At 39.6% G+C, this 23,291-nt stretch overlaps 1 protein-coding gene across 1 annotated transcript in view; it reads right to left on the bottom strand.

The window, feature by feature from the left end:
- The window catches only part of LOC134754881 (heparan-sulfate 6-O-sulfotransferase 2), a 170,215-nt gene that overhangs the window by 105,864 nt on the left and 41,060 nt on the right, over nucleotides 1–23,291 (bottom strand). The window contains exon 3 of the mRNA XM_063691340.1: nucleotides 10,080–10,177. Coding sequence (XP_063547410.1) covers nucleotides 10,080–10,177 — 98 coding nt within the window. The remainder of the gene's footprint in view (nucleotides 1–10,079; nucleotides 10,178–23,291) is intronic.

Here is a 23,291-nt window from a genome sequence, read left to right as displayed (position 1 = left end):
CCAGCCCAGTCCCACTTTAACTTGTCCGCTTTCCGAGCTACATCTATTATTTGGGTTTTAGAGCGCAGCGTGGTGTTCCGGATGCGATCCCCGAGTTTCACACCTAATATGCTGCGCTCCATACCTCTCTGACAAACCCCGAGTTTGGACTTCTGAGCTTCCGTCAAAGACCAAGTCTGAGCACCGTAGGTGAGGACTGGAAGTATGCACATGTCCATGAGCCTACGTTTGAGTGATAGAGGTAGGTATCCCTTCATGAGGAAAAACGACTAGATTCATTTTATTTCCTAAAACAAAATTTAGCTCAAGGGGATTCGTTATGTTGTCCTAAAAACACGCCAGGGTCATTCTAATTTTTACTGCAGGTATTTTTGTCCCCAAAAGAAATTATTTGATTTTTATATTTGTAAATTATGTCATTTGTTTAATTGTATACCAAATCTACCCTATATTTACCCGTATCTACCCAAATTGTTGGGTATTTATAATTTGTTCTTAAAATTGAAAAGATTCATTATATAAATTTAGATATATCAACATTATTATCGTATAAATATGGTATGGGGGAGGCCTTTGCCCAGCAGTGGGACACAATAGGCTTGTTATAATAATGATAATAAGGGTAGGGCAGCTTGTGGCGAGCTGTTGGGGAGTAACGACCCCACGGACCCGAGTGCTCCCGAGAGTCGGTCAGGGTCTTCGTCTCCGGCGTGTCTTCGTCGGTCGGAGTGGACCCCAAGGGGACCCGCAGGACTCTCAGCTCTGGCTTGCCTTCATTGGCTGTCCAGAGAGGAGTCGCTAGATCTGTATGCTCCAGGGGTGGAAGTGAAAGATGCATAAGACGCGAGTTGGCATAGTGGTTGTTAACAGCTACTGGGTAGAAAGCGACACCCCTGAGCCGCTCACACCGGTGTTGCTCCTGGTCGTCTTCACGACGGCAGTTTCAGGGGCCCATCTAGTCAGCGGCGAGTCACCGCCTGCCTCGATAACGTGTACATAGACATTGTTATGGCAGGTGTCGAGACCTCTCAACAATAGCCCAATCTTTTGACCAGCCAAACTTCAACACCATAACCGGCACTCTTTTCCAACACTGTGTTTATAATAGCCCCTACGCCTGTTGGGACCGATTTACGGGTATCTAGTTGTACCCGTGAATGGGTTCTAGCAGGTGTATTACATAACAGCAAACTTCTCCAAAGGGCCTCTACGTGTTGGATCTGTCCCACGCACGCTTTTCAAATGACCGGGATGTATATACCCGTGAGTTTATATGAGATACAAATATTAATAAATATGAAAGTAAATTAAAATAAAGTATAGAAATCACAATCACACGACATTTTCAGACACAATTAATCTTTATTTTATGAATGCATTTTGTTCAATGTTTTGTGGTTTAGGAATGTTAAATGAATAAAGCTATTTTATACCGTATTATTTACATTTCTTTCTTAATTAGTGTATATTAATTATTTCATATAGTTATTTACTATTTTTTATTTTTATTTTAATTTTTACTTAACTCATTAAAATAGTATTTTATACAATCGTGATATAATGGAGAGCTTTCAGTCGAGTACCGTGTATAGGCCACGAAGCTTGCTGAGTGGCCTAGTGAAGGTACGAGATTGAAAAGCTTGATTATATCACTATTGTATACAATACTTTTTCTACGAGTCATCTAAAATAATACTTTTTCTACAATAAAACCTAAATAATTAAAGAGAATTAGGTAAGTATCTCAGAAGTACAAGACATCAACGCGTGCATAATATATGAATAGGTATTACCATAGAGTAACTTATACTAGAGCGGTACTGTCATAGTAGATTTTGTAACCCCAGTAAATTCACTGCCATCTGTCGACACACTTTAAAACTAAAAATAAATATTTATAAAAATACGATAAAATGTATTTAAATATAGATAAATGATTTTTTTATTTGCATTAATTATTTTTATATGATTTTGACCCATGTTCTTTCACTGGTATGCGTTAAAATTATAAATAACAGACGAAACAGTCAACGCCCTCTATACGAGTGTAGGCCAAAACTAGTGGCGCCATCTGATCGAGAATCAAATTTTCGTGATTTTCGAGGCACGTTTTTTCCTTAGACTGTATCCATCTATTACGGAGTTATATCTATCTTTGGTATTACTCATGAAATAGTCGCACGTTGGTGTCTTTTCCACTGGACCGCGGCGCCACCTGATTAGTCAAATAATTAGGATTGTTCATTTTTTTTTAAATGTTCTATTTCGAAAACCATTTCGTAATCGTTTTTAAACAGTTTCCGACATTTGCTGCGATATAATAATCGAGGATTGAAGATATTTCAACAAATATACTGATGACCTTAGTTTGACCTTCTCGCGAGGCTGAATATAATAATGTCATCGTATAGTAAAAGTTATCGAACCATAGTAAATAAATCCGTCACTCACGTAATTGTCAAAGATGTCATTGTCATCAATTGTCATAATAAAAAATTTCAGTTAAACCGCTAGTTTCTTACGATTTGATTTATAATTTTTAATACCTAAACAGTAGATTTTGATTGCTTAATATATCAAAAACCTTGTTTCCACTTGTGGGAATGATTTACAAAAATTATAGTCCGCGAAGACCTACGTGAAAGACGGTGTTGTCGTGAAGTAAATGTGGAATGGAATACTTCAAGTGTTACACACAATATTGCTGTGAGGATCACGTCGATGTAAGTATAAAATTAATATTATTTTACTACGAATATTTAAAAGTCCATTTTGGTGGTCGGGTCACTATTACCTATTTATTTTCTGTGATGATGTGGCCAGAATATCTAAAGACAAACCGTTTAACACAGCTTGTCCGCTACTAGCTCCGTTTTACTGATTTGAAGTTGAATTCAACAAACAGACATACATATATGTAACTTATAACCACCTTGCAAGCAATAAATCATATACATACAAAAATACATAGTTATACTCAAAATACAACATAAAACTGAAAAGATAATTTCTAATTTCCAGGTACCTACAAGTTGCAGTTCAAGGCTCAAGCTGCTGATATCACGATCATGGCGGACAAAACTAAAGTTAATAAAGAGTTGTGAAAAATAAAACATCTTATTTTTTACTTTTTTATTAATTTAGGAAAAACCTGTTTCCCAAAAAAGTGTATACATTATATGTTCAACATGTTCTGCACGTGAAGTTGACATTGAGGGCTTTGTTTAGTAGCATTCAGTTGGAGTTAATTTAGGTTCTACTCTTGTTGATCCAGAAAATAATTGTATAGTTTATTATTAAATCTATGCCCACGCCCAGGCACTATTCTTGCTATAACTACATTCTCCGCCTTCTCTAGAAATTTGTACATTATACCTATATACATCCAATAAAACTAAGGTATATAACTTAAGGCAGATTTGTGGAATCAGCTTTCACAAATTTAGCGTATTTTGAGATTATTGATTTAGGGATTCAAATAATACGACGATATTATTTATAGAAAAGCGTTATACTAACATTAATGACAGATGACAATTACAATCAATTGACAACATAGAAGGTAGGATCCTGTAGAAGTGACAATAATAACGCTTTCTCTGCTACTCCTTCTGAAAGATACATAAGACTGTCCCGTTCTGACAGTTCCCCCCACCACTCATGCCTATTCCAGATCTATACTAGATTCATGATTGACAATGACAACTACATATTTTTTAATGCTTGTTGTTGCTTGTGCTTTATCAACAGCCACGACATGTAATTTACGAGAAGTCGTATCTCATATTTTCAATAAATTATAAATATTCAACCGAGCCATGAATTACTAAATCATTCAAATTGGTATCTTAAATGAACCTATATTTTCAGAAAATAAAATAAAAATGGAGGGTTAAAAAAATAGAACAATGCTAATATAGTTGAGTTGTGAGCCCATACATGAAAAGTACCCAATTACAGTTTTGTATACGAAATCTTAATTCAACCATTACAGTCGACGGGTAGAGAAAATATTTTAATTATATTTTATTTTTATTATTTTCGTATTTTGTTATTGTTATTTCTACATTTTATTTTATTTATTGTATAGTACAGTTATTTTTTGTATATTTTTTTTTTCGGTAGGTTTATGCCAATTTGATTTATCTACTGAAACCGATTTGTAGTTCAAAATCACAATTGGACCCGGTAGATGGCGCTGGTATCGGTACATAGCCAAAATTGATTTTAAGAATGAATCATCAGTCCGAATTCAATCAAAGCAAAGCATTTTTAACCGACTTCAAGATTTCAAAGGAGGAGGTTCTCAATTCGGTTGTATGTTTTTATGTTTGTTACTCCATAACTCCGTCATTTCTGGACCGATTTTGAAAATTCTTTTTTTGATTGTAAGTATATACATACAGATTGGTCCCGTTTTTGTTAAAAAGCAGTTCTGATGATGGGATCCATGAGGAATCGAGGGAACTCCTCAAATGTTAAAGGCATACATATAGTGATTTTAGTATTTTCATCAACAAATCAAGCACTTACATTTAAAAAAGTGACATTTGATGAAGTGGAACTGCTGATGATGATCAGAACGGAACTCTTCAATGACGCATAGTTCACGTTTGGCGATTTGTCCTCTTCGTTATGTTTGTTAAGCAAGTTAGGTTTTCAAGAAACATTTTTGTCAAGCTCGAGTTCTGATGATGGGATCCATGAGGAATCGAGGGAACTCCTCAAATGTGAAAGGCATACATATAGTGATTTTTGTATTTTCATCAATAAATCCAGCATTTACATTAAAAAAAGTGACATTTGATGTAGTGGAACTGCTGATGATGATCAGAATGGAACTCTTCAATGACACATAGTTCACGTTTGGCGATTTGTTCTCTTCCTTATGGACCCAGACCTAAACTTGGACCCGGACTCGGACCCGGACCCGGGTCTGGACATGGACCCCAACTCGGACCCGGACCCGGACCGAGCTCAGACCCAAACTTGGACCCGGACAGCCGGACACGGACCCGGACTCGGATCCGGACCCAGACCCGGACCCGGAAATGCTACTAGTAAAGTGGGTTAGGTGGGTGGGTGGGTTTTGAACTGCGATTCTCACAGAACAGAACTGCTATCAGAAAAGTAGGTTAGGTTAGGTTAGAGCTGTGACCCTTACAGAAACGAAATGCTATCAGAAAAGTAGGTTAGGTTAGAACTGCGACCCTTACAAAAACGAAATGCTACTAGAAAAGTGGGTGGTTTTACCTGCTTTTCTACATAATTAGGCAAAAGATGCTATCTTTTTCATTTCATTGTCTGGAATCTAAGAGTGCACCATCAACAATAAGTGAACTTTCTATTACATTTTTCCGTGGTCTATAGGTAAAGACCTTTTTTATGTATTTTTTTCAAAATTTTAGACCCAGTAGTTCCGGAGATAAAGGGGGGGATGGTCATTTTTTGCATATGTTCCTGAATAACTTCTAAACTGTCTATCCTAAAATTATAAAAATATATATATTTGAGATTCTCACAATGAGCTCTTTCATTTGATATGTAACACGACAGTTAGAAAAATTTCATTTTTCAATTTTCTGATTTACCCCCCTCATGTTTAAAATTCATTTATTTACTTTACATGTAGGTACGTTTTAGGCCACAAACTTACATATGTATACCAAATTTCAACTTGATCGGTCCAGTAGTTTCGGAGAAAATAGGCTGTGACAGACGGAGAGACAGACAGTTGCACGAGTGATCCTATAAGGGTTCCATTTTTTCCTTTTGAGGTACGGAACCCTAAAAATCACGAATTTCTTTTTAAATACACAACTGAATTGTAAATTTTACTTGGGAACGGAAGAATATTTATTTAAATATGTTATACCCAAAAGAAGATTTTTTTTTATATTATCCAGATAATCTGGACCTTTTAAAACGCTATTTTTACTTACGACTCATACGTCATCGGCGTTGAACCTGCGGTGCCAATATATACGTCTTTGGCGTGGAAAAGGTTAAGCTTTCGTACGCACATTATCCTTGGGATGTTTCATTTATAAATACGTATAAGTTTTTTATTTTCAATGCAGGCATATCAGGAGTGGAACACTGCGATAATACTGTTCAACTGACCTATACCATTTTTAGGGTTCCGTAGCCAAATGGCAAAAAACGGAACCCTTATAGATTCGTCATGTCTGTCTGTCTGTCTGTCTGTCCGTCCGTATGTCACAGCCACTTTTCTCTGAAACTATAAGAACTATACTGTTGGAACTTAGTAAGTAGATGTATTCTGTGAACCGCATTATGATTTTCACACAAAAAAAAAACAATAAATTTTGGGGGCTCCCCATACTTGGAACTGAATCTCAAAATATATTTTTTCATCAAACCCATACGTGTGGGGTATCTATGGATAGGTCTTCAAAAATGATATCGAGGTTTCTAATATCATTTTTTCTAAACTAAATAGTTTGCGCGAGAGACACTTGCAAAGTGGTAAAGTTATTACGTTACGTTATTTATTATATAGGTACTGTAAGATCTTGTGTAAATTTCAAGTGAATACGGGGTTCCGTACATTACATAATTTTAACAATGTATTTTTTATGCGAAACGTGAGTGAATAGTAAATTGCGGTTTACGATTTATGACGTATTAAAAAAACTACTTACCAGATCTCGTTCAAACCAATTTTTGGTCGAAGTTTGCATTGTAATGTACATCATATATTTTTTTCAGTTTTATCATTCTCTTATTTTAGAAGTTACAGGGGGGGGACACATTTTACCACTTTGGAAGTGTCTCTCGCGCAAACTATTCAGTTTATAAAGATATGATATTAGAAACCTCAATATCATTTTTTAAAGACCTATCCATAGATACCCCACACGTATGGGTTTGATGAAAAAAAAATTTTGAGTTTCAGTTCTAATTTTTTTTTTCTATTTTTGTGTGAAAATCTTAATGCAGTTCACAACATACATCTACTTACCAAGTTTTAACATTATAGTTTTTATAGTTTTGGAAAAAAGTGGCTGTGCTGTGACATACGGACGGACAGACAGACAGACAGACATGACGAATCCATAAGGGTTCCGTTTTTTGCCATTTGGCTACGGAACCCTAAAAAACGCCGCGCTTAAAAACCGCCTTCGTGTGAATACATACATGGTTATCCATTTGTCATTCAAACGCTTTATTAACGCGCGTTGAAAAAACTCGTGCGTATGGAGCCTTATTTACCGACTATAGTTGGTTAAACCAAATTGGCAGTAAATAAGAACAAAAAAACTATACTCATCCTTTTCTTTTGGGTGCTAGTACCAGTGAAAGACAAAGATAGTATGATTCTCTCTGTCTATGTTTAAAATGAGCATGAATCTAGATTCATGTTTGACAAACTATAGCAATTTTATTTGGTATGAAGTTAACTGCATAGTTCGTGTTTAATAATCAACTTCAAGTATATTATTATTTAGTCGATGTGGCCTTGTTCAGTTACGCGTTTGTACTTACAATTTGTCCTCTAATTTGTTTGTAAAACTTATGAAAGTGGCTACATTAACTATGGATGAAGTCGTTTCTTGTGAAGGGAAGGGATTTGTCATTCAAACGCTTTTTTAACGCGCGTTGCAAAAACTCGTGCGTATGGGGCCTTATTTACCGACTATAGTTGGTTAAACCAAATTGGCAGTAAATAAGAACAAAAAAACTATACTCATCCTTTTCTTTTGGGTGCTAGTACCAGTGAAAGACAAAGATAGTATGATTCTCTCTGTCTATGTTTGAAATGAGCATGAATCTAGATTCATGTTTGACAAACTATAGCAATTTTATTTGGTATGAAGTTAGCTGCATAGTTCGTGTTTAATAATCAACTTCAAGTATATTATTATTTAGTCGATGTGGCCTTGTTCAGGTACGCGTTTGTACTTACAATTTGTCCTCTAATTTGTTTGTAAAACTTATGAAAGTGGCTACATTAACTATGGATGAAGTCGTTTCTTGTGAAGGGAAGGGATGTGTCCACGTATTACTCAACGAAGGCAAGGTAAAATCGTTAAACTTTGTAGAAAAACGGGATATCATTTCCGCGCCAAAATCAACACACGACTTTTGTATTCTCAGATAAGTCATTCGCATAAGAGAAAATTCTGTACGGCCGTTTACAAAACACAAGGGATTGTTGTTTTACTTCAATTTAGGCGTAAATAATTAATGTGACAGAGAAAAATGCCTGCAACTTGCAAACTTCGGTGTTCGCGGTAGGCCCTGATATGTTTGTAAAATTATATCTAGTAGTAGTATGAGTATGCCCTGTGCGCTATGATTAGCTCGCCTCGATACGCTAGGAAATTCATTTGAGTACAAAGAGTGAAGATTGGACAGTTATTACGAAAACATAATCTTTCGGCTTGCCTTACTCCAAAACTCTAGGCACGCCACTGATGATTTAGCCCAGAATTTTGAATTCAGAGAATTATAAACATTATATGATAGCTTAAATAATATTATTAATATTAAATTAACAATAAACACATACATATATACAAGAAAGTAAATTACGTTGACCGCGTAGACGTGAGTAAATATGTCAATGTCAAAACTGGTAGTTTGCTAAGGATTTCGATAGGTAATTTACCGTTTACTCATACGTTTGATATTTAGTTCTTTAGGTGACACCTAGAGGCGCTGTACAATACTCCGATATAATTCTTGCTCTGTTTTTTAGTATAACTTAGAAAGGGACAGCATTGTTTGCAGTGGAGTGAAGTTGGGCACATAATACGTAAACCGACGTAAATATGTGACGTACGGCGCGTTTATTCACTTAAAGTAAGTGAAATTTACTCTGGCAACTGATGGTAGAGGTACAGTTCTGATCTGATAGTTCCCGGTGTAAAGTTCCCTTACCTAAATTACAGCCTAAGTGTAACTTTAAAGTAAGTACTAGCAAAGATAGATATAACTCCGTAATAGATGGATACAGTTTAAGGAAAAAAGGTGCCTCGAAATTCACGAAAATTTGATTCTCGATCAGATGACGCCACTAGTTTTGGCCTACTCTCGTATAGAGGGCGTTGACGGTTTCGTTTGTTATTTATAATTTTAACGCATATCAGTGAAAGAGCATGGGTCAAAATCATATAAAAATAAAAAATGCAAATAAAAAAAACATTCATACATATTTAAATACATTTTAACGTATTTTTATAAATCTTCATTTTCAGTTTTAAAGTATGTCGATAGATGGCAGTGAATTTACAGTGGTTACAAAATTTACTATGACAGTACCGCTCTATCTTATTATGTCCTCTTTGGTACGACACTTGTTCGATATTATCACTTTAAACGATCTCAAATTTAAGGTGCTTGTTTAAATTTCAAATATGATTAATTATTGATGCTGACCACGTATGCAGAAACCATAGTGTAGTAATTTCCAAGGGCGAAGAACAATAGCCACGAAGGTGATTAGCATGCTCCCAGAATGATATTTCGTCGGGTAGGTATATTGAGCACATTCGCATGCCCGAAACAGTAGGCAGAGGTTGTACAAGCCCAAGGACGGAGCGTCGGGTCTGGCGGCGCCGGTCATATAATTACATAAATGTACTCAACACTTCTTCTTACCACATATGAAACCAATTAGTAAATAAATATAATAGGGACATTCTTACACAAATTGACTAAGTCCCACGCGGTAATAAGCTCAAGGAGGCTTGTGTTATGGGTACTCAGACAACGATATATATAATATATAAATACATAGATAAAGATAAATATATATACGTAAGTAAATATAAAGCTTAAATGTACACTTGTACAGTATGTGTGGTGCATATTCATTATCAATAACTACGCTGTAACGTTGATACTAAGGCTTGCGCCGCCTCCAAGGGTGAAGTTTTGCATACTAAAGAACGTAACACGTGTTGCAGTAACGTTTACACAGCTTGACACAAAAAAATACACTTTAAAAAAGTTTTTAAATCCAGAGGCCCTATGCTCGGGTGCCGCATACTTAGACAGTGACGTATTGTATTAGTTTAAATTGAGTCGTGAGCGTAACAAAAGGTACTCACTTCCATCCTGTAGAGTATCTCGAGAAGAGCCATATTTCGTTGCTGTGCGGACGAAAACAATGGCATCGTTTGCTCGCCCTCTGGCAGTTGCACGGCCTCTGTTAACAAAATGTTACCTTAACTTCAATCAAGAGTTAATAAAATAAGTCCTTTTCGTACAAATCCTACATTCTTAATTTTTGCTATAGATGGATATTTAGTCAGCCTATCGCCTGAATCCTCAATAAAGCTTTGAAATATCGTATTTCGCTTTCAGACGCAGTATTTATTTGAAACATAACTAGTAGTTATGCTACTTATTCATTAAATGCACGAGGATGACGTACGCCTGAATCGTGATGTATTTTTGCTTGCGCGCGTGCGCGTGCTAAAATCGTGTGCTGAAATTCATGCTTGAAATAGTCCGAAAGGTGTGCTCCTCTTTAATAAGAAATACATAAACAAGTATAACAGGTATTATAATATGATGTGAGAAGTATACTTCGTTTTATGTAATGTATTTACCTACATATGTAAATTTATTAGAGCTTAATATTTCGCCAACGACGGCAACGACTAAGTCCACAAAATAGTTATTTACGATACAAGTGCGGAAAAGAGGAAACTCGAAACGAGTGGCGATAAATTAAAACACGACCGCAGAGAGTTTACAGTACATATGGTGCTTCTTTCTCGCACTAGTGCGTAAAGAGCACTTTTCGTGCATATGTCGAAAGTTTAAAGGGCCATATGTACTGTAAAACGTTGTACGATACACGTGCTAATAGGTAATTCACTATTGATTATATCACTATTGTATACAATCCTTTTTTACGAGACAAAAAAATAATACTTTCAACTAGTAGAATCATATAGGTAAACAAACCAAAAGTATACAGCTAAGATATGCGAGCTGCCGCAGCCCGCGATACCTTCATACTCGTACGCGCCCCGGCCGCCGGGCCCGGCGCCCCCGGCGGGTTGGTCAACGACACCTCCTCGTAACTCATGAGGCCCTGGTACCTGCTCCGCGCTAAATTCAATTTTTTTTCTCGATTTCGGCCACCATAGCCTATATGGAAACTAACAAGCAACGCTAAGCGGTTTTCGTAGGGTATGGATGTTGCCATATGAAGGGTGTCACATGCGCGTTTTTGACATATGAAGCAATTGTTTCTACTACAACTACAACATAAAATAAAATGTTTTTGTTAGCACAATCACAAAGCAGATGCGACGCAGCAGCGTGTTTAAGTAGGCTAATTTGGATTGAATCGAATCTCCTTAAACAAGAAATATTTTATCGAAATGTAAATTTGTTCTATTTTCAAAATGTTTATAATGGGGAAGGCGGCTGCCAAACTTTGCTACTAGGTGGCGCCACTAGAGTTTGTGACATGACATTAGTTTGGCCCCACCTTTTTTCTTTGAATAAAAAAAATAAGCCCCATTCACACTCCTACCTTGCAGTCCGCCTCGCAGGACTGCGGAGTAGGATATAGCTCACACACTTCCTACATTGCAGTCCTACCAACCAGAGGACCTACCACGAATGATGAAAATCGAAATTTCGCTATCTGCCTCCCTATCGCTCTTGCAATAAACTAGAATATCTAGTGATAATAGAGATGCGGTGGTCTTGCAATTCCGGTATGTGCTATTTCTAAAAAAATATTGCGATTTTGGTGATTTTTGATCACATACACATCGAATTCTTTTATATATTTCAATAAAATCTGCTAAGCCCGTGTTTTTCATTGTAAACAAAATGGCGGACTGCAGTCCTGCATTAACATTCACGGTCCAATTCGCTACATTGCAGTCCTGCTACGTAGGACGTCAACCCACAGACAATCGTGCGCGGCGGACTGCAGCGGTGGGCGGGGCTTGTAGGACTTGTAGGACCAAAGAGGCATCCTACCTGGGTTTTGTAGGACTCCATGTAGTCCCGCGGCCACATTCCCAATCCTAAATAATGGGGCGGAATACGAGGCGGACTACCATGTATATAGGAATGTGAATGAGGGGCTTAAAAGTTTGGGCTGTGGCATCGCTTGACAGAAAATGAACAAAACACTTTTTATTTGGATTATTATACATAATTTAAATTGAATTAGTTTGCGCTGCATCACTTCATTGAAACAGGTCAGGTGTAGTTCGTATCAATGTAAGAATAAAGGATTTATTTATCTTTTTCTCAAAAATGGACGGCAAAGTCGACGTTGCCGGTTAAAAAGTAGGTCGCGAAGTGCGTAGTTTATGGTCATCAAAAAATTAAAAAGTTAAAAACATTGCAGTCTCGATTTCGGGACTGCAATGTTGCATACAAATTCCATTATTTGTCGAGTTCCAAACTTTTTAAAAGTTGAAGTGGCCATATCAAATGAAGGCATAGGTCCATTAAACAGCCAAACAGATGATCAGTACTTTATTATAATGTTGGTACCGCGACTATTTAGGTGTCTCAAATAGGTTGGCGTATTTTCAGCAGAAAAATACACTTCCATTTTTAATTAAAAAAATAAAACGGCGGCAAAGCAAATCTTTTTAGTTTTTTCTGTGAAAATATATACATAAGAATGTTGCTTCTGTAAAATATTTCTATTATATTTGCATTTATTGCGCCATTTTTGAGAAAAGCACTATATATGACTCGGCTGGAAGGCTACTTGCTGGCTTCGGATTCAATTAAACGGACTCCCAAGGTCGTCCGTTTAAAACGAATCCTCAGCCAGCAAGTAGCTACTTCCGAGCCTCGACAATAATGTACTATTACAGATGCCTCGCGTTCCCGTAAAAGTGCTTTTAACTGTGTTACAGTCAAACGTCTATATTTTTCATGAGGATCCATTTTATCGCGTTAAACAGACGATTATTACGTACATGAAAATATCCTACATGCTCCTGTCAAAACATTTTTTTTTTATTTGAATGGCTTTGAAACTTTATCCGACAGTTTCTCGGCCTCAGATACAAAGTTTAATACTTATACAGAGAGTTTAATTATGAAGTTTTATTTAACATTGGTTTATTAAATACAATTTTTCTTTCAGTTATAAATTTCATACGACGAGTTGGTCGAGTTGTCTCAAACCATCTACAATTAGCTTTCAGCCGCCTTGACTAAACCGTATCGATAAAATTCTTATGCTTAAGTCGGAAGTGCCATAGACTATCCAACGTTGAAAAGAGTAAGGTTGTAGTGTTGCATATGAAGTTGTAATACACAGATTATACTCGACGAGTAGAAAAAGGTACCATTCGATTCCTTACATTGTATCAAAAAAAGATTGTATAGCAACTATATGTATGTAAACACAATATTTCACCGACAAAAACGTTATTTTCTTGTTTTGTCCATACATTCAAAATGGGCTCTCAGTGACCTTGATGTCACGTTCACTTATCGTTTTGATAGGAGCGTTTCGCGAGTGAAGTAAGACTGTCGGATTTTGCCTATAATTTCTGACTTTTGTATTGCATTAATGCAATGGGTCCCATATAGATCGCGCGCAGCAAGTTGGAGTATGGTCTGGGATCCGTATGAGAAATTTGCACGCTGGTTGTATAAAAAAGCCTATGGATATTACCCGTACCTCTACCCTTCCATCTTTGTCTCGGGGATGGTTGGGCTAGACACGCTCGGATTGAGGCGGAAGTTGTTGCTCCTGGTGCACTCTATCTCTCAATCGTTCATCACAAAGTTGCCCAGAGGTGTTAGAGAGGATAGGGTTGTTAGTTCCTAGGAGGGTACCGCGGGATGTGGACGGGGTGGTCGCACCGCGTCGCCGGCCGTGTGTGTTGCTGCGGCCGTCCGCTCGCACGTGTTACGCGCGAGGCACGCACCTACCACGCGTGCTTTATCATTGCTCCATGTAATGATCACTCAGTCTGTAGACGCTGACAAGTTCGCCGATCGTTTAGCACATTTGTGCAAAACTGTTAGGCAATTTCTTATTTTTATAATTTTAATCAGGGATCGAATACCGGTATATTTTTCATACAAATTAACCGGTATTTAATTTCGGTATCTCGGTTGTTATGTATATTTTTTGGGATGCAAGGGAAAACAAATATCACCTTAGTGCTCCCACCAACCTCACCTGCTCGTGGTGCATCCTGCCGGACAACGGACGAGGCTCTGGGCCGACTGATGGCGGTATAACGGAAAACTTAATAATATAAACCCGGAACGACATCTCCGCAGATGTCTGCATCCGAGCCTCTCTCTGATCGTAGCGGTCTCATGTTCCATCAGGATAAGAGGGATAAGGACGAGAGAGTGCATTTGTGTCAGCGCGAACATTTATGCACTTTAATATGTCCTGCGCAATCTGACTGCTTTCTCACATAGAACTCCGATCTACCTGTAAGACCTGTGGCGATGGACAGAGTCAGAGGGGTCTGGTTATGATGCTAACCAGGCTGTGGATGATGTCTGCACATAGGCGGCTCAGGGAGAGTGGTCGCTTTTGCACTGCAATGGGTTAACAGTGCGGATTCGGCAGCACCCTAAGTGACGAAGCAGCCCTATCTAGGGAGGCCCTGCTTCCCCCGCTCAGCCGGGGAAGGGACTAGAAAAGGTGTCCCAAAAAAGGCTTGTCCCACTTAAAACGGGGGTAGTAACCGCGGCTGCCTCTGCATCACCTTATACGTGGTCGAAAACCGAAAAATAAGATTAATAACAAACTTAAACCCTGTGACATGACTTTTGGCGCATGGAATGTCCGTACCCTTCTTGACCGCGAAGGTAACCAATGTCCTGAGCGCAAAACCGCCATTGTGGCCCGTGAACTCCGTCGCTACAATATTGATGTCGCTGCTCTCAGTGAAACTCACCTAGCTGACGAGGGTGAACTGGTGGAACACGGTGGTGGTTACACATTCTTTTGGAAAGGCACACCATCTTCAGAACCAAGGCAATCTGGTGTTGGATTCGCGGTCAGAAATAGTCTGGTCAACAAATTGGAGGAATGTCCCATTCACATCTCGGACCGTGTGACAACACTGCGTATTCATTTACAGAACAAAAATTACCTCAATATTATCGGAGTCTATGCGCCGACTTTGCAAAGGAGCGATGACATCAAAGAAATATTTTACGAAGAGCTCACCCAAGCTCTTTCTAAGATCCAACCCAGGGAACAGATTTTGCTGCTGGGCGATTTTAATGCTCGAGTCGGTCGTGACTGCCAGGCTTGGCCTAGGGTGCTGGGAAGGCATGGTGTTGGTAAAATGAACAGCAACGGCTTGCTTTTACTGTCACTGTGCGCCAAATTTGATCTTGCTATTACTAACACTATGTTGTAGGGCAAAAGCTAGTACCTTAAGCCTTAGGAAGACGTTGACGTGGGAGTCGGGGCGTGGCGAGGCGAGGCGAGGAGTGAGGAGGAGAGAGGAGAGGGGAGGCGGAGGGGAGAGAGGAGAGGATGGGATGAGAGAGGAGAGGGGAGGGGTGGGGGAGGGGAGAGGAGGAGAGAAGAGAAGAGAAGAGAGGAGAAGAGAAGAGAGGAGAGGAGTGGAGATGAGAGGGGAGAAGAGAGGAGAAGAGAAGAGAGGAGAAGAGAGGAGATTTTGGGGTCGGAGCTGCCTGATGTCCTTCCCGGGGACTCAAACTGCCTCCATACCCAATTTCATGTAAATCGGTTCAGTGCTTATTGATTCCCCATGCAAATTTCCACCCCCTTTTCACCCCCCTAAAGGGCGATTTCTGGAATAAACACTGCCCTATGTCCGTCCCCGGGACTCGAACTATCTCTGTGTCGGATTTCGGCTCAATCGGTTCAGCGGTTTGGGCGTGAGGAGGCAACACACAGACGGACAGACGGACGGACTTTCGCATTTATAATATTAGTATGGATTAGTATGGATAAAGAATAGTTAATAGTGTAATATGTATAATAGATTATAAAGAATACTGTAATATGGAATTGTTTAATAAAAAATATATATTTATGAGTGATATAAATGAAAAATAGGTGATGTGTAGAAAATTGTGACCTGTAATATCTTATTACCAATAAATTATGTCTATGTCTATGTCTTTAGATTACCCGCTAAATATAAAACAACATGGATGCACCCTAGGTCCAAGCACTGGCACTTGATAGATTACGTTATCGTGAGGCAGAATAATACTTCCCAAGTCCGTATCACTCGCGTGATGCGAGGAGCCCATTGTTGGAGTCACCATAGGCTAGTCATTACAAAGTTAAGACTGCGTCTCCACTTACCTCGTAGATCTCAAGGAGTGAAATCCCAGCGACTAGATGTAGAGAAATTACAATTTCTAGAAGGTAGGAAGAGCTATGCTCAGGCGGTCACGAATGCGATTCAAACTTTAAATTATGACAGTGGTGACCCTATTAATAACTGGAATGCAGTGTCGTCCAGACTAGTTGACACCGCCTCACAGATACTTGGTGTAAAATCATGTAAACGTGACGACTGGTTTGATGACAACGACGAAACACTGACTGAGGCACTTAGGAAACACCGGGATCTGTTGCGTTTGAATCGTAGTGACCAAGCACACGCAGTTAAGCAGAATGGTCCTCTCATTAGAAAAAGAATTAGGGAAGTAAAGGACAAGTGGTGGCACGACAAAGCCAAGTGCATACAGTGGCTTTCCGACACGAACCAGTTGGGTGCATTTCATAATGAGATTCGCCAGCTTGTTGGTCCAATAAATCGAAGTTCTGTACCCTTAAAGTCTTTCGATGGCACTAAACTTTTTACCAACAAGCTTGACGTACTCAGGAGGTGGGCAGAACATTTTAACAAATTGTTAAATGTTGACCGTGCTGCAGATATGCAGCATATTGACTTGATTCCAGCACTGCCTACAGAACATAAACTGGATGAGCCTCTGTCGCTGTGTGAGGTGGTCACTGCCATACTACAACCACAAAATAAGAAGGCGGTGGGCATTGACAATGTACCTGGAGAGCTTTTAAAGTACGGAGGGACAGAGCTTCAGGAGGCGATCTGGACGCTGTTCTCTAATATGTGGGAAGAAGAGCGAGTACCTGCTGAATTTCGAGTATCTCGCATCTGCTCCCTATATAAGAACAAAGGAGACCGTTCGGATTGCAACACCTATAGATGCATTTCCCTCCTAACTTCTCCAGGGAAAGTCTTTGCCCGTATACTTCTAAACCGCCTGTTGCCATTATCGGAAAGCATCCTACCTGAGACCCAATTTGGCTTCCGGCCAGATAGAGGCACCTGCGAGGCTCTATACGGCAACTTCAAGAGAAATGTAGAGAGCAAGGTCAACCATTGTATCTATGCTTTGTGGACCTCGAAAAAGCTTTCGACAGCGTGCCTCGCGAAGCTTTATGGGTGGTTTTGGCGAAACTGGGATGCACGGAAAAGTTTATTAGGATGATCCGACTATTGCATGACAACATGCAATGCTGCGTAAGTGTCAAGGGCGAACAATCAAGAGTTTTTCTCTGTCAGTTGTGGCATGAAGCAGGGTTGTATGCTTGCGCCCACTCTGTTCGCCTTGTACTTCGCAGTAGTAGTTCGGGAGGCACTGCAAACTTCTTCTGACGGCATCCGTATTCGTTATCGCTCCGATGGTGGCATATTCAACTTAGCCCGGCTTAAGGCGCGCACTAAAGTGTCTCACGCAATCATAACGGAGATGATGTATGCAGACGATTTATGTTTTGTGACCGATTACCCAGGAGCTCTACAGCAGCTTATGTCGAGTCTTGATGAGTCATGTCAAAGATTTGGCCTTAAAATAAGTGTCAAGAAGACTGAAGTTCTGGTCCTTGACACAATTGCCAATCCGCAGGTTGACATTAAACTCGGCCGGGACTCACTTAAGCGAGTAGAGCAGTTTAAATACCTGGGTAGCACGATTACAGCTAAGTGTCACCTTGACAACGAAATAAACTGCAGAATAGGAGCCGCTGCAGCAGCGTTTGGCAAACTTTGTTCCAAGGTGTTTCGGTCACACGATATAAAGCTTCCGACTAAAGTAGCTGTATACATGGCTATTGTCCTGCCAAATCTCTTGTATGCCTCAGAAACGTGGTGCCTGTATCGTAAGCATATTCGCTCATTGGACAGCTTCCATTTGAGATGCCTCCGCAAAATTATGGGCGTCCATTGGTCCGACCGTGTTGGGAACACGGAGATCCTTAGGCGTGCCGATGTCGCTGGAATGGAGGCCTACCTAATGAGACGACAGCTACGATGGTGCGGTCACGTCTCCCGCATGTCCCAGGATCGAGTCGCGAAATGCATCTTCTACTGCGAACTGCAAGATGGAAAGCGCAAGCAAGGCGGCCAGTTCTTGCGGTTCAAAGATGTGTTGAAGCGGCATATGAAGAGTGCTCATATAGAGCCAACGACATGGGAGAGCCTAGCCAGTGACCGTCCACGTTGGAGGCATATTGTGCAGACGCAGGTGCGTCAGTTTGAAGCTAGGCGGCGCACAGAACTCGACGCTAAGCGCGACGAGCTAAAGGCCAGAGGCAGACCACCTGTGGCCATACGTTACAATTATGTCGGAGGGGTGCTGACCTGCGTGCGACCACACTCGCTGCAAAAATTGCCTATGTCAGTCACCTGAGAGCGCACCAGCGACGCTCTCAGTGGTAAAACGCAGTCGCTGTGGCCGAAATCGGCTAGGAGATGATGATGATATTTTTCCATTTCATTTAGGTGATCTGATAACTCATTGTCCTTACCTAAATTTCTACAATATCAAAGAAATAAGTACATATTTCGATTGCTACGTGATATTCTGATTTTAAATTATACCGGTAACGATCCCTGATTTAAATTGACTGTCATTTTTGTTTTTGTTTTTAGGGTTCCGTACCCAAAGGGTAAAAACGGGACCCTATTACTAAGACTCCGCTGTCCGTCTGTCCGTCTGTCACCCGGCTGTATCTCATGAACCGTGATAGCTAGACAGTTGAAATGAGATTCACAGATGATGTATTTCTGTTGCCGCTATAACAACAAATACTAAAAACAGAATAATATAAATATTTAAATGGGGCTCCCATACAACAAACGTGATTTTTTTGCTGTTTTTTTTTCGTAATGGTACGGAACCCTTCGTGCGCGAGTCCGACTCGCACTTGGCCGGTTTTTTACTGATATTGTTTCATATTATTCCCAATTTTATTTTCTTGTTTCCTAGCGTGTAAGTAAATTTACAATTAGAATTTGTTTTCCCATTTTTATGCGCATGTTTTTATAAGTATTTTATGTATATTTCCTATTAATATCTGTATTCCTAGCATGTAAGTGAATTGGTTTTAAACTGTAAACTTACTTTGTTTTCAATAAATAAATTAAATAGACATTTGATCTCAAAAGCAAACGCGATCGATTGATACCATTAATAAATACCATCTTTACGCGGATCATCTGCAGGTTTTTCTATCGTTTCCTCCTGGAGAGTTCGCTACCGCTGTTGTAAGGCTAAATAACGAACAGAGTGGTCATCTGCGAAATGCCTGGTCCTTAATCCTATTAAGATATATGGTGCTCGGATCATTAAATCAAACTAATGCCATCATTGCAAAACAACCAAACATTAGGATTGATGACGTGAAAGTGGATCGCGTCGACGCAGCAAAAAATCTTGGACTTCATGGATACAAATCTGCGTTTTCAAAAACATGTGGTGGACATTGTTCGGAATTGCTTTTATCGTTTAAAAGTCTTATATAATATTCAAAATTTTCTTTCTATAGCCTTGCGAGTGAGACTATGTGAAGCTCTTGTTTTATCAAAACTTAATTATTGTCTTGTACTCGTAGCTTACGGTTCTTGCCTTCACGCACGGTCATGGCTTCTTATTCAAAGGGTTCAGAATGCTTGTGCCAGATTTTGTTTTAAAATACCCTCTCGTACTCATGTCACACCTTTCTTGAACAATGCAGGTATGTTAATAAAAACTTTTATAAAAAAAAAGTTAAACCGACTTCAAAAAGGATGAAATAAAATATTATCCTTTTTAGGGTTCCGTGTTGAAGTATATGCGTTACCAACTGATATGTTTAAAGTCGGTGCCAAGCCAAATTTTGAACCATATATTCATAGTGATTTTGGTGCAATTCGATAAGGCTGCGGCTATATAAGTATGTACGTAACGCAGCGTACTACGTAGGCGAACAACACGCGAACGCTAAGCGGCGTGGCACGGCGCCTTAATTAATCCTTTGCTACCTATAGAAGTGTCCTACGTGGGCGATCTCTTTGAACGCGAACGCCTTGGGCCGGCCGCGCCGCGCCGCGTCGCTTCGCGTTCGCGAGTGTTCGCCTGTGTAAGACGCAGCGTTACACGACGACAATAAACGAACTTTCTGTAGGTATTTAAGAACACACCTCAGAACAGAACACACGGTTGAACCTTCTTGGCGCAGTTCGTACCATGCTTGTCGGCACATTAGTGTAAATCTAATGCGTTTATTTGTCGTCGTATTTTTTAAAGAGCATTTCTTACTAATTCTTGAACAGTCCATAGCACGCAAGTGTGGGATTGGGATTGACTGACTGAGTTATTTTCTGTCGCTTATCCAGAGGACTACATTTCAATATAAAACAATTCAAGGAACCTTCATGCCAAATTTCAGCTAATGCGGTTCAGTTGTTTAGCCATGAAAAGGTAACAAAGAGGCAGACAGAATTACTTTCACGTTTATAATATTTGTGCAGTTGTAATGGGGTTTATATACATAAAGCTGATTATTTTTGACTGGTATTGTTACTACTTGGCTTGGCACCGACTTCAAGCATCAGTCATCAGTTGGTAACGCATATACTTAAACACGGAACCCTAAAAAGGATAATATTTAATTTCATCCTTTTTAAAGTCGGTTTATCTTTTTTTTATAAAAGTTTTTATTTTTCCATTTTTAGTTTTAAGACATTGTTAAGAGCGTGACGCATGAATGAAAAACATAATCATGTTTAACTCGAAATTTGTAAACTTTATTAAATAATCAGAATTTTCTTCGAGTCCGTCTGGGAATTCATTCCTGTCACTAAATCCACACTCCGCCCCGCCACTGACCCAATCCCTCAAACCCCCCGATCACTCAACCTCACAGCACATCAATCCCTGATCACTGAACCTCTCGACCCTAAACCACCAACCCTTCAACCGCCATTCCCCGACCCCTAACCCCAGACCCCTTAACTCCTAACCCCAATCCCTTAACTCCCAACCCCTCAGTCCCCGACCCATCAACTCACCTCCCCTCAACCCTCAACCTCAAACCCCCCAAACACTAACACCTTTCAGTCTCTTTGGTTGTTTCCAACACTACCTACATCAAAAATCATAACACACATACGAGTTTAGTTCCACGTTTCGTCCGTGGTCTTCATCATCAGTAGCCTTACCACGAGTTTGACATTGATATATTCGCTATCGTGTGCGTAACTTACTGTTTATGCATCTCACTCGTACTGGCATATTAGTGTACAAAGTTACGAAGACGCTAGCGAATATTTAGTGTCAAACTCGTGGTTAGGCTACAGTTGCACTACATGAAATTGGTGGTTTTTGAGAGGAAATGCTTGAGTTACTTTAGAAAACACCGAAATCACCATACACGTGCCTTTAAAAATTGAAGTTCCCTCAATTCCTCATGGATCCCATCATCAGAACAGCACCAGATTAATGTGGGACCACCTTGAAGGTAGTTCCTATCAAACAAAAAAATAATTGTTCAAGTCGGACCACAGGTCTCGGAGTAATCGCTGAACATCCTACATTAAGAAGAATCATCATCAAATTCATCAAATTGGTCGTTTTCGAGAGAAAATGCTCAAGTTGCTTAAGAAAACACCCAAATCACTATACATGTGCCTTTAAAAATTGAGTAGTTCCCTCAATTCCTCATGGATCCCATCATCAGAACAGCATCAGATTAATGTGGGACCACCTTGGAGGTAGTTCCTTTCAAACAAAAAAAGAATTGTTCAAGTCGGACCACGGGTCTCGGAGTAATCGCTGAACATCCTACATTAAGAAAAATCATCATCACTATCATCAAAACAATCATCATCATCAGGTCCACTTCATCAAATTGGTCGTTTTCGAGAGAAAATGCTCAAGTTGCTTATGAAGACACCCAAATCACCATACATGTGCCTTTCAAAATTGAGGAGTTCCCTCAATTCCTCAGGGATCCCATCATGAGATCAGAACCAGGTTAATACGGGCCCAACTTGGAAGTAGCTCCATTCGATCAAAAAAATAATTACTCAAATCGGACCACAGGTCTCGGAGTAATCGTTGTACATAAAAGAAAATAGCCACAACCGAATACAGAACCTCCTTCTATAAAATTGAAGTCGGTTAAAAATGGCTGCTTGCCAAGAGCTCATGTTCGCTTGCCTGCTCTTCGACACGATTCAAACCAAGCAGCCGTCTTATCTCCATAAGAAGCTCCTATGGTTTTGCAAAAAGTAGCATTCACCACCAAATGAGAGCCTCAGGAGCGATAGTGTTACAGGTTCCTCAGCACCGGTCTGCCGCTTTTAAAGGGAGTGTTCGGTACCGCGCAACGAAATGATGGAATAATATACCACCAAAAATTCGTCAATTAAAGAGCAAAGCTATTTTCAAAACAAAATATCGACTTCAACTTCTTAACCAACAAAAGCAAAAATGTTAAATCCCATATGCCGTAAACTCTATTTTGCTCCATTCTCCTTCTTAAACTAGGTTTACTTTGCCAACCGCACTATTCGGGTAGTATTACTTACCCAATACTTAATAATATATCGTCAACAAATGTCCAAAAAAGGACACACACACATGCACTCACACAATAATGTACACGTCACACAAATAACTATTGCACAATAGTTCTTATTTTTCTTGCACCAACTGTTTTTAAATTAAGCGTTGCATATTTTCATGTAAGGTACTGGCAGAATACCAGCGATGTGGCTTGCCGCATCACAATGCTGAGCCAGCGCCTTTTCTGTGCCACGACACATGGCTTCATAAAGTAATAGTTTGTTTTGCATGTTCTTATCTTGGTCTTTTCAATGTCATGTATGTTGTCAATGCCATGTATGTTGTGGGTATGAATAAAGAAAGTATCTATCTATCTATTAATAAAAATTGGTCAGCAAGCCTATTGGATTGAAGATTTAAAGAAAACACTACGTATCCCTGCACAAGTAAAGGTGACAGTCCATTTCTGACTGCAGTTGCATTACTGTTGCGACGCGACGGTA

Source organism: Cydia strobilella, chromosome Z (assembly GCF_947568885.1).
Source record: "Cydia strobilella chromosome Z, ilCydStro3.1, whole genome shotgun sequence".
NCBI lineage: Eukaryota > Metazoa > Arthropoda > Insecta > Lepidoptera > Tortricidae > Cydia > Cydia strobilella.
This window is presented reverse-complemented; position numbering and strand designations above follow the sequence as displayed.